This window comes from Phyllobates terribilis, unplaced genomic scaffold (genome assembly GCF_046119375.1).
Source record: "Phyllobates terribilis strain yellow unplaced genomic scaffold, ASM4611937v1 Scaffold_3__8_contigs__length_932513732, whole genome shotgun sequence".
Lineage (NCBI taxonomy): Eukaryota > Metazoa > Chordata > Amphibia > Anura > Dendrobatidae > Phyllobates > Phyllobates terribilis.
Window position 1 is genome coordinate 928,033,236 of NW_027362763.1, and position 16,763 is coordinate 928,049,998.

The following is a 16,763-nucleotide window of genomic DNA, read 5'->3' on the forward strand; positions in this document are numbered from 1 at the left end:
TTGCAAATTTTAATAAGCAGTAAGTTGCAAAAGTGCTTGTCTATAAATAATGTCCATCTACGCAGATTTTTAAATGTTAGGAACATCAATGAGTTGTGCAGCACTGGGCCTTGTATCACATATATTTCTCCTGTATAGGTTGCTGCACTGAGTCCAGCTGATATATGTTATGAAGAGACTTTGTCTACACTCAGATATGCTGAAAGGTATTGCTTAGTTTTGTTACAGGTTCTAAAAATATGAATGGGAAGTCCCATATCATCCCTTTACAATATATCAAAGTGTGTGTTATTTACTTTCATTAGGGCAAAGAAAATTAAGAACAGAGCTGTTATTAATGCAAGTCCCACAGAGCGCATTCTTAAAGAGCTGAAAGCAGAAAACAATAAATTATTATCCCGACTGGCAGGACTAGGGAGCTCAGGGAAGAAAGTGGAGCAAGAAACAAGTAAGATGTAAATCTGTGACATCTGCTCCACTGCAAAGTATGTTTTCTGTAATGCAGTTTAGTCTTTTAATGTCATGTTTTGTGGATGTTAAGACCTCTGTGAACTTGATGTAATTAATGTTCTTTTGTGCTGTTTGGGAATCTAAGAAGAACTTCGCCGATTGTTTGCTGAAAATGAACTGCGGATTCAAGCTATGCAATCTGCGTGGGAGAATCAGTTACAGGAAGCCAGAAAAGAATGGGAGCAACAGTTTGCTGCAATAACACAGGTGAACTAATAGCCAGGATATATAATAAGAATACTTTACTGAAAAATAATGCTACAAATTGGGTTGGAACAAGAGCAGCCAACAGTGTTGAGCGAGTATGTTCTATTAACCCTTTCGCCGAGTATGCTCTGGCGAGCTCCGAGTATTTACAGCTGCTCGGTGATATGGTTGAATCGCTCCCGTGTGCATGATTTGCGACTGTTTGACAGCTTTATTACATGTGTCTTACACATTCCTCACATGTAATAAAGCTGTCAAACAGTTGCAAATCATGCACACGGGAGCGATTCAACCATATCACCAAGCAGCTGTAAATACTCGGAGCTCGCCCGAGCATACTCGGAACAGAACATACTCGCTCAACACTAGCACGCAACAATAACAATAACTCTCTTCATCTGTCCTATTGTTTTTAGCAACAGATGCCATGTTTTAGTTTTGATGCACAAGTAATATTTCACAAAACAGACATCTTCTGCACAGTGAAAAGTGAAGGAGACTAAGTAAATCAGGGCTGACAGACATTGGTTGAACGCTGTTTATCTGACAACCATGCTAAAATACTACTATCAAGCATGCTACTGGACAACCCAATGATTTCAACAAGTGCTGCTACTTTCTTCTCTCTGCAGTGCCATGGCATGGAAATTCATATTTTCTATAGGGTAATAGTCAATAGTTGAGGATCCTAGCCATGTGCCACCTTGTAGTCAATTTCTGGGTGTTCAATCATTGCAACAATTGCCCTCGGTATCAAAATATTTTCAAATTTATCTAAAATATATTTGTTTCCAGGAGAGACGCATGATGCAGTCATTTCCTTATCTCCTAAATACTAATGAAGACCCACAGCTATCTGGAGTTCTCAAGCTCTTTATACAAGAAGGTATAGTACATCAATCAACATAGGATACATGTCAAGTCCCTTATTGTTTCAGTAAGCTATAGTTACATGAATCATGGTTATTGCAGAAATTTTATTAACTAAAAATTTCCAACCATAGGTATGAATGCCGTTGTTATGTTTAGCATCTGCATTTACCTATCAGATTTATAGATCAGTTGCAGACATTTCTGCAACAAATCTGCTGCATGTGAATTTAACATAACGGCTATGTACACCTGCACAACCAAATTGTATTTATTTATTCATTTATTTACAGTGGCTTGAGAAAGGTTTCACCGCCATGGTTTTTTGCCTATTTTGTTACATTACAACCTTTGTTTAAATATTTTTGTCATTCGATTTGTATGTGATGCATCAGCACTAGTGTTGAGCGAGCATGCTCGACACTTCTCGGTACTCACCCGAGCATCATGCTACTCGGGATGTTCGGCGAGCACCGAGCATTTCCGGGTTACTCGGGCGGGAGCTCGTGTCTCTGCCCTGGATGTTTGGCGCTCTTTACAGAGCCAATGAACATGCAGGGATTGCCAGCCAGTCACTGTAATGCCGCAGCCATGTTGTTTGTGGGCATTACAGTGATTGGCTGGCCGCACAGCGTCACCTTGGGTATTTAAAACCGGGCGCCGCCATCTTGGACACAGTCGCTCCGGATTAGACAGTGTAGGGACAGCGCTGCTGAGCTAGGGAGAGATTTTTCCTGCGAAATAGTTAGTGTAGGGTCTGTAAAGGCTGCCAGATCAAACAAACAGTCCTTCTCAGGACTAATATCCATCCCAGATATCAGGCAGGCAGGCTGTATAGGAGACGCAGTGGTTATACCAGCAAACGCTGCATTACAGTCCTGTGTGCTCCTGGTTCTGAAACTGCTGGACTTAGCTCCAGGTCTCGGGGGCCAGTAAAAATCCTCTTTTTTTCATCGAAATCCTCTTTTTTTTTTCCTCCTTCACATTGTACAAATACCCGTCTTATTAACCTATTGCTGTCCCCCCCCCCAAAAAAAACAACAACAACTGTGTCTCTGATTTTTCAGACACAAATATATCTTTTGAAAAGAGTCTGGTATAGGCCACAGAAACAGAAGTGTGGTTTTGCATTTCCACGTCAAATCTCTGTAGTATCCAATTTTGGGCCTTTTGTATCTAAAAAAAACAGTTTGAGTGTGTCGCTCACGGTTCAGCCGCAAATCTATATATTTAAAAAAGTCTGGTATACACCAGTAAATTATAACTGTGGGTTTGCTGTTCCACGGTAAAAAATCTCTATTATCCTGCTTTTCGCTTTTTTTGCCTTAAAAAAAAACAGTAGTGTCTCCTGACTGTTCTGACACAAAAAAATATCTGTTGAAAATAGTCTTTTGTAGGCCCGACAAATCCCAGCGTGGTTTTGCATTTCCACGGGTCAAATTTCTGTAGTATCCAGTTGTGGGCCTTTTGTATCTAAAAAAAAACTGTTTGAGTGTGTCGCTCACCGTTCAGCCGCAAATCTATATATTTAAAATAGTCTGGTATGCACCAGTAAATTATAACTGTGGGTTTGCTGTTCCACGGTAAAAACATCTCTATTGTCCTGCTGTAACATACCTGGCGGTGTCCTTGCATAGTGATCCATCTCCCACTGTGCAAGAGCGCGCACTTGATTTCCAGTCCAGACTGCCACTTTGGCTTCTTTCCATACTGTCTGCTTTGCTCTGCTCTGGCTGCTTAGGGCGACGCCCGCTGAACTTCCTGTTTCTTGTAGCTGCTGCAGACACACCCCTAATGCGTCCTCAGCCTATTGCTGTCTGTCACCTGGTATTTAAACCAGCTCCTCCTTGGAATCCATGCCTGAGCATCTTGTTCTGTCAGTTGGCTTCTTGTCACTGATGTGCCAGGTCCTGTCTATGTTTCCTGCCTTGCGGTATCAGTTCCCGTGTCTGAACTGTGTCCTGTCTGTGCACTCTAGCCAGCTGTCTTTCTGCCTTCCTGGAGGCTGTATTTCCAGGCCTGTCTGAACACGCTCCTAGCCTGTTCGTCCCGCCCTCTGGGGGCCGCATACCCAGACTCGCTCCTGTATTTGTTGCAGTACAGTTCCTGTCTGAACTGTCTCCTAACCTGCTTCCTGTTTCTCTCTATGTCCGTACCTTCCCTTTCTCCTGCATTGTCTGAACCAGCACTTGGCTTTACCTTGGCTCATTCCTGTATTTTGTTGCAGTAACAGTTCCTGTCTGAACTGTCTCCTAACCTGTTTCCTGTTTTTCTCTATGTCCATACCTTCCCTTTTCTGCAGAGTCTGAATCTGCTCCTAACTCCTACTCGTTGTCGCTGTACTTCCGTTTGTGAGTTTAGAGTCCACTCGCTACTTCTTTGCAAGTATCTTGTGTGTATCTGGTTCTGCCTTTCCCTTCCTGTCTGTTCCATGTGAACAGAGCCCTGCCCCCTCTGCTCTGCCTTGCTCTCCGCTCCGGCGCTTCTTGCCTGCTCTGCCTTGCTCACCGCTCCGGTGGTTCTACCCTGCTCTGCGTTGCTCACCACTCCTGCGGTTTCCGCTCTGCCTTGCTCACCGCTCCTGCGGTTTCCGCTCTGCCTTGCTTACCGCTCCTGCGGTTTCCGCTCTGCTCTGTCTTGTTCACCGCTCCTGCGGTTTCCGCTCTGCTCTGCTTTGCTCACCGCTCCGGCAGTCTCGCTCTGCTCTGACCCTTTGCTCACTGCTCCGGCAGTCTCGCTCTGCTCTGACCTTTTGCTCACTGCTCCGGCAGTCTCGTTCTGCTCTGACCCTTTGCTCACTGCTCCGGCAGTCTCGCTCTGCTCTGACACTTTGCTCACTGCTCCGGCAGTCTGGTCCTGCTCCACTCTTGCTCACCGCTCCAGGCGGCCTCGTCCTGCTCTACTCTCGCTCACCGCTCCTGGCGGTCTCGTCTTGCTCTGCTCTTGCTCGCCGCTCCGGGCAGCCTCACTCTGCTGTGTTTGTCCACCGCATCTGCGGTTCTGTTCCTGAGTCCCAGTCTGTACTGGGTCCTATCCACTCTGTGCTCCAACCTGTTGTACCTGCCAGTACCTCCCTGCCTGCATACCAGTCGTGCTTGCCAGCATCCACCCGTCTGCATACCAGCCGTGTCTGCCTATACCCACCAGTCTGTGTGTCAGCCTAACCTGCCTGTTCCTGTATTCCCCGGTGTGGGTCAACAGCCGTGTCCGGGGTCTGACCTGGAGTAGCACCTGGTCCCTCTGCTCAGTTCCTCTTTGGTGCACTGGCGTCGTATGCCGTCGTGCGACCTTGGTCGGATCGGGTGGATACTTAGTTACGCCCCTCCAGGCATTCACTCTCCGGTACGGTCCAGTGGAATCACTACATATACACGCACACGTCAGTCAGTCCGGGCGCGTGCATTACACCTGCTTTTCGCTTTTTTGGCCTTAAAGAAAAACAGTAGTGTCTCCTGACTGTTCTGACACAAAAATATATCTGTTGAAAATAGTCTGTTGTAGGCCCGACAAATTCCAGTGTGGTTTTGCATTTCCACGGGTCTAATCTCTGTAATATCGAGTTTTGGGCCTTTTGTATCGAAAAAAACCCAGTTTGAGTGTGTCGCTCACTGTTCAGCCGCAAATATATATACATTTGAAAAAGTCTGTTATACACCAGTAAATTATAACTGTGGGTTTGCTGTTCCAAGGTAAAAAATCTCTATTGTCCTGCTTTTCGCTTTTTTGGCCTTAAAAAAAAAAAAAACAGTAGTGTCTCCTGACTGTTCTGACAAAAAAATATATCTGTTGAAAATAGTCTGTTGTAAGCCCGACAAATCCCAGTGTGATTTTGCATTTCCACGGGTCAAATCTCTGTAGTATCCAGTTGTGGGCCTTTTGTATCTAAAAATAAACAGTTTGAGTGTTTCGCTCACTGTTTTTCCGCAAATATATATATTTAAAATGTTATGGTATACCCCAGTAAACAATAACTGTGGTTTTGCCACTCCATGGTAAAAAATCTCTATTATTCAGGTTTTGGTATTTTTCAGTAAAGAAAAACAGTAATAGTTTATCCCTGATTGTTCTGATTGTTTAAAAGAGTCGGGTGTAGGCCAGAGAAATAGAACTGTGGTTTTCCTCTTCCACGGTTCTAATCTCCTTTTTATTACCCTTTTTCCATTGATAGTGCGAGTGTAAGCTATTTTACTTCCTTTACAATGGGCAAGGCACGTGGCAAGGGACGTGGAAGTGGACGTTCTGGTGATAATGCGTGCAAAGGACGGGGCCGTGGCCAAGGTGAAAATGTGCCACAACCAACAGCCACATCTTCTCGCTCCCACTTATTGACCGAATTACTAGGGAAGCAAAGAACAACACCAGTATTGCGAACTGATCAGTGTGAACAGGTTATTAATTGGATAGCAGATAATACTTCCAGTTACCTGAGCACCACCACCTCTGTCTTCCACACAGTCAAATGTTAGTAACCGTGAGTCTCGACCGCATACTACTCCTCACCCTGATGCTCCTTCCTCCCACCATGCCGAGTGTCGTCAGACAGCAACTGATCCCACACTTGGACACTCTGAAGAGCTGTTCACTGGTCCATTTCCATATTTGTGCCCCTCGCCTGCTACGCTTGAAGTGGTGGAACAGGAGATCCCATGTAGCGATGCTCAAATATTTGAACAGCCACGGCCACAGGAAGTCGATGCTGGCAATTTGTCACAAGAGGTGGACGATGACGAGACACAATTGCCAGGAAGTGAGGAGGAGGATCGTGGTGCGCAAGTGGAAGAGAAGGAGGTGGTGGATGATCTAGTAACTGACCCAACGTGGCAGGAGGACATGTAAAGTGAGGCCAGCAGCACACAGGGGGAGGGAGGCAGAGTACCCCAACAGGCAGGAAGAAGCAGTGTGGTGGCCGCAGACAGAAGGCGGGCAACCGTTCCCCGTAACACCAACATGAGGGACGTTGCCAGTACAAGTGGTAGGTCTTCCAGAGTCTGGAATTTTTTTAAAGACTCTGCTGATAACCTCATAAAGGCCATTTGTACCACCTGCCATGCAAGCATCAGCAGGGGTGACAAAACTACCAGCCTGACCACCACCAGCATGATCAGGCAAATGGCAGCAAAGCACCCGACTTTGTGGGGCGAACCCCAGGGTCCACGACCAGTATCAGCGGGTGTCAGCACTGCTTCTTCTGCTGTTGTGCGTGCAATAGAACCCCCTGTTCTGTGTGCAAGGTAATCCCCTGTCCATACTGCATGTAAAGATGCCCCCTCCTCTCAGTCTTCACTTGTTATGGCAGTTTCTCAAGAAACAACATCAACGTCCACGTCCCACCGCAGCGTTCAATTGTCCATATCCCAGACCTTTGAACGAAAGCGGAAATTCGCAGCTAACGCCCCACAGGCCACAGTCCTAAATTCGCACATTTCACGACTGCTTGCGTTGGAAATGCTCCCTTTCAGGCTGGTGGAGACGGAATCCTTCCGCAACCTTATGGCGGTGGCCGTCCCAAGGTACTCGGTCCCCAGCCGACACTATTTTGCCCGGTGTGCCATCCCCACATTACACAAGCACGTGTCCCAAAACATCTGCCGTGCCCTCAACAACGCAGTTACTGGGAGAGTCCACCTGACAACGGACTGGTGGACAAGTGCTTGTGGCCAGGGATGGTACATCTCCCTGACGGCACACTGGGTAAACATAGTGGAAGCCGGGACCCCGTCGGACCTTGGGACGGAACACATCCTCCCCACACCGAGGATTGCGGGCCCTATGTCAGTCAGAGTTGCCCCCACAGTGTACAGCTCCTGCGCATCATCCTCCTCCTCCTCCTCATGTTCAGCCTCCATCTCAGATATCACCACATCAGTTACAAGCTGGAAGCACTGCAGTACTGCATCCGCCAAGCGGCAACAGGCTGTGCTGAAACTCATAAGCTTAGGTGATAAACCTCACACTGCTTGTGAGTTGTGGACAGCTGTGAAAGAGCAGGCAGATCTGTGGCTGAGACCGCTGAACCTACATCCAGGCATGATCGTGTGTGACAATGGCCGTAACCTGGTGGCGGCTCTGAGGTGAGGTGAGATCACACACGTACCATGCCTGGCTCATGTGCTTCAGCGGTTTCTTAAATCGTACCCCAAGTTGCCAGATCTGCTCGTGAAGGTACGCTGCCTGTCAGCTCATTTTCGCAAGTCGGCTACAGCTTCCGCCGCCCTTGCTGTGTTGCAGCAGCGTTTGCAGCTTCCAGCACACCGACTTGTGTGAGATGTCCCCACACGTTGGAACTCTACCCTCCACATGTTGCTAAGGATTTGGGAGCAGAAGAGAGCAGTTGTGGAGTACCAGCTGCAACAAGGCCGTCGATATTCAGGTCAGACTCCACACATAAGACCTCAGGAGTGGACCTGGATGTCTGACATATGTACCATCCTGACAATCTTTGAGGAGGCCACCAAGATGGTGAGTGGCGATGACGCCATCATTAGTGTCAGCATCCCACTTGTCTGTCTTTTGCAACGCTCTCTGCAGAGAATTAAAGAGGAGGCATTACAGCCAGAGTATGATGAGATGGATCAAGAAGCCGTAGCGGGTGATTACACACAGCCCAGCCTTATCTCATCCCAACGTGCATTGGGGGACAATGAGGGAGAGGAGGAGGAAGAACAGGAGCTGGTATCATGCGCTGTAGACAGTAGTACCTCTACAACTGTCATACCGTCGGTTCAGCGTGGGTGGCCTGAGGACAGGGGGGGGGGGGTGAGGAGGAGGAAGAGAGCATGGTCTGTCGTCATCTTGATGAGGACACGGAAATCTTGCCCATTACCAGTCTGGCATGCATGGCTGACTTTATGTTACGCTGCCTTAACCGTGACCCTCGCGTTGTCAAAATGTTGGGTGACAGTCATTACTGGTTGGTGACACTTTTAGACCCCCGCTACAAGGAGAACTTTCACTCTCTTATTCCTGAGGTGGAGAGGTCTACAAAAATGGGGCAGTACCAGAAGGCCCTTGCTGCAGAACTGTTAAAAAAATTCCCATCTGAACACGCTAGCAGCAGAGGTCACAGTTCGTTGTTGCCCAACCAAGGCGTACATGCGAGAGAGACGCAACTCCAATCCAGCAGAGGCAGGGCAACACTGTCAACATTCTGGGACAGTTTTCTCAGACCCAGCTTACAGGCCCCGAGGTGCGGGGTACTCTCAAAAGAAGTGGAAAGTTTCAAAAGATGGTGAGGGAGTACCTTGCCGACTATACCAGCGTCCTCCGTGATTCCTCTGTGCCTTTTAATTATTGGGTATCCAAGCTGGACACTTGGAATGAACTCGCTCTGTACGCCTTGGAGGTCCTGGCCTGCCCTGCCGCTAGCGTGTTATCGGAGCGTGTTTTAAGTGCCGCTGGGGGAATTATAACTGATAAGCACACTCGCCTGTCAACTGACAATGCTGACAAGCTGACCCTTATCAAAATGAACAAGGGCTGGAATGGGCCAGACTTCTCATCACCATCAAATGACAGCAGAGTAACATAAAGTCAAAACAACTGTGTTATTTCAGGAGGTGTATTCACATGCACCGCTTCACACCCACACATGGGTATACGCTTCCTCATTTCGGCTGTTTTATGTTCTTCTCCTTACCCTCATCCTCCACCAACACTATACCACCAGGGTGACCGTGGTCCGTGTTGCCATTATTGAACGTTCCTCCATCCTGATTTTGTCAGCTTTTGCTTGGAAGGCGTAAGCAAAGACTGTGGGAGACCCACTCCCCAATAATGGGAATAATATTTTTAAGATGCTGTACTGTATGTCTCTTCCAAGGGGCATTAAAAGCATCTTATAATACCACTCTGACCTCCACGTCTCTTCCTAGGGGCATTAAAAGCATCTTGTTATACCACTCTAACCTCCACGTCTCTTGTAAGGGGCATTAAAAGCATCTTGTTATACACACTGACCTCCACGTCTCTTCTGAGGGGCATTAAAAACGTCTTGTTATAACACTCTGACCTCCACGTCTCTTGTAAGGGGCATTAAAAGCATCTTGTTATACCACTCTGACCTCCACATCTCTTGTAAGGAGCATTAAAAGCGTCTTGTTATACCACTCTGACCTCAACGTCTCTTGTAAGGGGCATTAAAAGTGTCTTGTTATACCACTCTGACCTCCACATCTCATGTAAGGGGCATTAAAAGCGTCTTGTTATACCACTCTGACCTCCACGTCTCTTCTGAGGGGCATTAAAAGCGTATTGTTATAACACTCTGACCTCCACGTCTCTTGTAAAGGGCATTAAAAGCATCTTGTTATACCATTCTTACCTCCACGTCTCTTGTAAGGGGCATTAAAAGCGTCTTGTTATACCACTCTGACCTCCACGTCTCTTGTAAGGGGCATTAAAAGCGTCTTGATATACCACTCTGACCTCCACGTCTCTTCTGAAGGGCATTAAAAGCGTCTTGTTATACCACTCTGACCTCCACGTCTCTTGTAAGGGGCATTAAAAGCGTCTTGTTATACACTCTGACCTCCACGTCTCTTCTGAGGGGCATTAAAAGCGTCTTGTTATACCACTCTGACCTCCACGTCTCTTCTGAGGGGCATTAAAAGCGTCTTGTTATAACACTCTGACCTCCACGCCTCTTGTAAGGGGCATTAAAAGCGTCTTGTTATACCACTCTGACCTCCACGTCTCTTGTAAGGGGCATTAAAAGCGTCTTGTTATACCACTCTGACCTCCACGTCTCTTGTAAGGGGCATTAAAAGTGTCTTGTTATACCACTCTGACCTCCACGTCTCTTGTAAGGGACATTGAAAGCGTCTCGTTATACCATTTTGACCTCCACGTCTCTTGTAAGGGGCATTAAAAGCGTCTTGTTATACCACTCTGACCTCCACGTCTTTTCTGAGGGGCATTAAAAGCGTCTTGTTATACCACTCTGACCTCCACGTCTCTTGTAAGGGGCATTAAAAGCGTCTTGTTATACCACTCTGACCTCCACGTCTCTTGTAAGGGGCATTAAAAGCGTCTTGTTATACCACTCTGACCTCCACGTCTCTTGTAAGAAGCATTAAAAGCGTCTTGTTATACCACTCTGACCTCCACGTCTCTTGTAAGGGGCATTAAAAGCGTCTTGTTATACCACTCTGACCTCCACATCTCTTCTGAGGGGCATTAAAAGTGTCTTGTTATACCACTCTGACCTCCACGTCTCTTGTAAGGGACATTGAAAGCGTCTCGTTATACCATTTTGACCTCCACGTCTCTTGTAAGGGGCATTAAAAGCGTCTTGTTATACCACTCTGACCTCCACGTCTTTTCTGAGGGGCATTAAAAGCGTCTTGTTATACCACTCTGACCTCCACGTCTCTTGTAAGGGGCATTAAAAGCGTCTTGTTATACCACTCTGACCTCCACATCTCTTCTGAGGGGCATTAAAAGTGTCTTGTTATAACACTCTGACCTCCACGTCTCTTGTAAGGGGCATTAAAAGCGTCTTGTTATACCACTCTGACCTCCACATCTCTTCTATGGGGCATTAAAAGCGTCTTGTTATAACACTCTGACCTCCAAGTCTCTTGTAAGGGGCATTAAAAGCGTCTTGTTATACCACTATAACCTCCACGTCTCTTTTGAGGGGCATTAAAAGCGTCTTGTTATACCACTCTGACCTCCACGTCTCTTCTGAGGGGCATTAAAAGCGTCTTGTTATAACACTGTGACCTCCACGTCTCTTGTAAGGGGCATTAAAAGCATCTTGTTATACCACTCTGACCTACACATCTCTTGTAAGGGGCATTAAAAGCGTCTTGTTATACCACTCTGACCTCCACGTCTCTTGTAAGGGGCATTAAAAGCGTCTTGTTATACCAATCTGACCTCCACGTCTCTTGTAAGGGACATTAAAAGCGTCTTGTTATACCACTCTGACCTCCACGTCTCTTGTAAGGGGCATTAAAAGCGTCTTGTTATAACAATCTGATCTCCACGTCTCTTGTAAGGGGCATTAAAAGCGTCTTGTTATACCACTCTGACCTCCACGTCTCTTGTAAGGGGCATTAAAAGCGTCTTGTTATACCACTCTGACCTCCCCGTCTCTTGTAAGGGGCATTAAAAGCATCTTGTTATACCACTCTGACCTCCACGTCTCTTGTAAGGGGCATTAAAAGCGTCTTGTTATAACACTCTGACCTCCATGTCTCTTCTGAGGGGCATTCAAAGCGGCATGTTATAACACTCTGACCTACACGTCTCTTGTAAGGTGCATTAAAAGCGTCTTGTTATACCACTCTGACCTTCACATCTCTTGTAAGGGGCATTAAAAGCGTCTTGTTATACCACTCTGACCTCCACGTCTCTTCTGAGGGGCATTAAAAGCGTCTTGTTATACCACTCTGACCTCCACGTCTCTTCTGAGGGGCATTAAAAGCGTCTTGTTATACCACTCTGACCTCCACGTCTCTTGTAAGGGGCATTAAAAGCATCTTGTTATACCACTCTGACCTCCACGTCTCTTGTAAGGGGCACTAAAAGCGTCTTGTTATACCACTCTGACCTCCACGTCTCTTGTAAGGGGCATTAAAAGCGTCTTGTTATACACACTGACCTCCACGTCTCTTCTGAGGGGCATTAAAAGCGTCTTGTTATAACACTCTGACCTCCACGTCTCTTGTAAGGGGCATTAAAAGCGTCTTGTTATACCACTCTGACCTCAACATCTCTTCTGAGGGGCATTAAAAGCGTCTTGTTATAACACTCTGACCTCCACGTCTCTTCTGAGGGGCATTAAAAGCGTCTTGTTATACCACTCTGACCTCTACGTTTCTTGTAAGGGGCATTAAAAGCGTCTTGTTATACCACTCTGACCTCCACGTCTCTTCTGAGGGGCATTAAAAGCGTCTTGTTATAACACTCTGACCTCCATGTCTCTTGTAAGGGGCATTAAAAGCGTCTTGTTATACCACTCTGACCTCCATGTCTCTTGTAAGGGGCATTAAAAGCATCTTGTTATACCACTCTGACCTCCACGTCTCTTGTAAGTGGCATTAAAAGCATCTTGTTATACCACTCTGACCTCCAAGTCTCTTCTGAGGGGCATTAAAAGCGTCTTGTTATAACACTCTGACCTTCACGTCTCTTGTAAGGAGCATTAAAAGCGTCCTGTTATACCAGTCTGACATCCACGTCTCTTCTGAGGGGCAATAAAAGCATCTTGTTATAACACTCTGATCTCCACGTCTCTTGTAAGGGGCATTAAAAGAGTCTTGTTATACCACTCTGACTTCCACGTCTCTTGTAAGGGGCATTGAAAGCGTCTTGTTATACCACTCTGACCTCCACGTCTCTTGTAAGGGGCATTGAAAGCGTCTCGTTATACCACTTTGACCTCCACGTCTCTTGTAAGGGGCATTAAAAGCGTCTTGTTATACCACTCTGACCTCCACGTCTTTTCTGAGGGGCATTAAAAGCGTCTTGTTATACCACTCTGACCTCCACGTCTCTTGTAAGGGGCATTAAAAGCGTCTTGTTATACCACTCTGACCTCCACGTCTCTTGTAAGGGGCATTAAAAGCGTCTTGTTATACCACTATAACCTCCACGTCTCTTCTGAGGGGAATTAAAAGCGTCGTGTTATACCACTCTGACCTCCACCTCTCTTCTGAGGGGCATTAAAAGCGTCTTGTTATAACACTCTGACCTCCACGTCTCTTGTAAGGGGCATTAAAAGCATCTTGTTATACCACTCTGACCTCCACGTCTCTTGTAAGGGGCATTAAAAACGTCTTTTTATACCACTCTGACCTCCACGTCTCTTGTAAGGGGCATTAAAAGCGTCTTGTTATACCACTCTGACCTCCACGTCTCTTCTGAGGGGCATTAAAAGTGTCTTGTTATAACGCTCTGACCTCCACGTCTCTTGTAAGGGGCATTAAAAGCGTCTTGTTATACCACTCTGACCTCCACGTCTCTTCTGAGGGGCATTAAAAGCGTCTTGTTATAACACTCTGACCTCCACGTCTCTTGTAAGGGGCATTAAAAGCGTCTTGTTATACCACTATAACCTCCACGTCTCTTCTGAGGGGCATTAAAAGCGTCTTGTTATACCACTCTGACCTCCACGTCTCTTCTGAGGGGCATTAAAAGCGTCTTGTTATACCACTCTGACCTCCACGTCTCTTGTAAGGGGCATTAAAAGCGTCTTGTTATACCACTATAACCTCCACGTCTCTTCTGAGGGGCATTAAAAGCGTCTTGTTATACCACTCTGACCTCCACGTCTCTTCTGAGGGGCATTAAAAGCGTCTTGTTATACCACTCTGACCTCCACGTCTCTTCTGAGGGGCATTAAAAGCATCTTGTTATACCACTCTGACCTACACGTCTCTTGTAAGGGGCATTTAAAGCGTCTTGTTATACCACTCTGACCTCCACGTCTCTTGTAAGGGGCATTAAAAGCGTCTTGTTATACCACTCTGACCTCCACGTCTCTTGTAAGGGGCATTAAAAGCGTCTTGTTATACACACTGACCTCCACGTCTCTTCTGAGGGGCATTAAAAGCGTCTTGTTATAACACTCTGACCTCCACGTCTCTTGTAAGGGGCATTAAAAGCGTCTTGTTATACCACTCTGACCTCAACATCTCTTCTGAGGGGCATTAAAAGCGTCTTGTTATAACACTCTGACCTCCACGTCTCTTCTGAGGGGCATTAAAAGCGTCTTGTTATACCACTCTGACCTCTACGTTTCTTGTAAGGGGCATTAAAAGCGTCTTGTTATACCACTCTGACCTCCACGTCTCTTCTGAGGGGCATTAAAAGCGTCTTGTTATAACACTCTGACCTCCATGTCTCTTGTAAGGGGCATTAAAAGCGTCTTGTTATACCACTCTGACCTCCATGTCTCTTGTAAGGGGCATTAAAAGCATCTTGTTATACCACTCTGACCTCCACGTCTCTTGTAAGTGGCATTAAAAGCATCTTGTTATACCACTCTGACCTCCAAGTCTCTTCTGAGGGGCATTAAAAGCGTCTTGTTATAACACTCTGACCTTCACGTCTCTTGTAAGGAGCATTAAAAGCGTCCTGTTATACCAGTCTGACATCCACGTCTCTTCTGAGGGGCAATAAAAGCATCTTGTTATAACACTCTGATCTCCACGTCTCTTGTAAGGGGCATTCAAAGAGTCTTGTTATACCACTCTGACTTCCACGTCTCTTGTAAGGGGCATTGAAAGCGTCTTGTTATACCACTCTGACCTCCACGTCTCTTGTAAGGGGCATTGAAAGCGTCTCGTTATACCACTTTGACCTCCACGTCTCTTGTAAGGGGCATTAAAAGCGTCTTGTTATACCACTCTGACCTCCACGTCTTTTCTGAGGGGCATTAAAAGCGTCTTGTTATACCACTCTGACCTCCACGTCTCTTGTAAGGGGCATTAAAAGCGTCTTGTTATACCACTCTGACCTCCACGTCTCTTGTAAGGGGCATTAAAAGCGTCTTGTTATACCACTATAACCTCCACGTCTCTTCTGAGGGGAATTAAAAGCGTCGTGTTATACCACTCTGACCTCCACCTCTCTTCTGAGGGGCATTAAAAGCGTCTTGTTATAACACTCTGACCTCCACGTCTCTTGTAAGGGGCATTAAAAGCATCTTGTTATACCACTCTGACCTCCACGTCTCTTGTAAGGGGCATTAAAAACGTCTTTTTATACCACTCTGACCTCCACGTCTCTTGTAAGGGGCATTAAAAGCGTCTTGTTATACCACTCTGACCTCCACGTCTCTTCTGAGGGGCATTAAAAGTGTCTTGTTATAACGCTCTGACCTCCACGTCTCTTGTAAGGGGCATTAAAAGCGTCTTGTTATACCACTCTGACCTCCACGTCTCTTCTGAGGGGCATTAAAAGCGTCTTGTTATAACACTCTGACCTCCACGTCTCTTGTAAGGGGCATTAAAAGCGTCTTGTTATACCACTATAACCTCCACGTCTCTTCTGAGGGGCATTAAAAGCGTCTTGTTATACCACTCTGACCTCCACGTCTCTTCTGAGGGGCATTAAAAGCGTCTTGTTATACCACTCTGACCTCCACGTCTCTTCTGAGGGGCATTAAAAGCATCTTGTTATACCACTCTGACCTACACGTCTCTTGTAAGGGGCATTAAAAGCGTCTTGTTATACCACTCTGACCTCCACGTCTCTTGTAAGGGGCATTAAAAGCGTCTTGTTATACCAATCTGACCTCCACGTCTCTTGTAAGGGACATTAAAAGCGTCTTGTTATACCACTCTGACCTCCACGTCTCTTGTAAGGGGCATTAAAAGCGTCTTGTTATAACAATCTGATCTCCACGTCTCTTGTAAGGGGCATTAAAAGCGTCTTGTTATACCACTCTGACCTCCACGTCTCTTGTAAGGGGCATTAAAAGCGTCTTGTTATACCACTCTGACCTCCCCGTCTCTTGTAAGGGGCATTAAAAGCATCTTGTTATACCACTCTGACCTCCACGTCTCTTGTAAGGGGCATTAAAAGCGTCTTGTTATAACACTCTGACCTCCATGTCTCTTCTGAGGGGCATTCAAAGCGGCATGTTATAACACTCTGACCTACACGTCTCTTGTAAGGTGCATTAAAAGCGTCTTGTTATACCACTCTGACCTTCACATCTCTTGTAAGGGGCATTAAAAGCGTCTTGTTATACCACTCTGACCTCCACGTCTCTTCTGAGGGGCATTAAAAGCGTCTTGTTATACCACTCTGACCTCCACGTCTCTTCTGAGGGGCATTAAAAGCGTCTTGTTATACCACTCTGACCTCCACGTCTCTTGTAAGGGGCATTAAAAGCATCTTGTTATACCACTCTGACCTCCACGTCTCTTGTAAGGGGCACTAAAAGCGTCTTGTTATACCACTCTGACCTCCACGTCTCTTGTAAGGGGCATTAAAAGCGTCTTGTTATACACACTGACCTCCACGTCTCTTCTGAGGGGCATTAAAAGCGTCTTGTTATAACACTCTGACCTCCACGTCTCTTGTAAGGGGCATTAAAAGCGTCTTGTTATACCACTCTGACCTCAACATCTCTTCTGAGGGGCATTAAAAGCGTCTTGTTATAACACTCTGACCTCCACGTCTCTTCTGAGGGGCATTAAAAGCGTCTTGTTATACCACTC

General features: G+C 46.4%; 1 protein-coding gene across 1 annotated transcript in view; it reads left to right on the top strand.

Moving 5' to 3' along the window:
• Window positions 1-16,763, top strand: part of LOC141258647 (kinesin-like protein KIF28) — a 195,842-nt gene that overhangs the window by 25,434 nt on the left and 153,645 nt on the right. Inside the window, exons 4-6 of the mRNA XM_073673600.1 lie at window positions 139-206; window positions 306-405; window positions 1,531-1,603. Coding sequence (XP_073529701.1) covers window positions 139-206; window positions 306-405; window positions 1,531-1,603 — 241 coding nt within the window. The remainder of the gene's footprint in view (window positions 1-138; window positions 207-305; window positions 406-1,530; window positions 1,604-16,763) is intronic.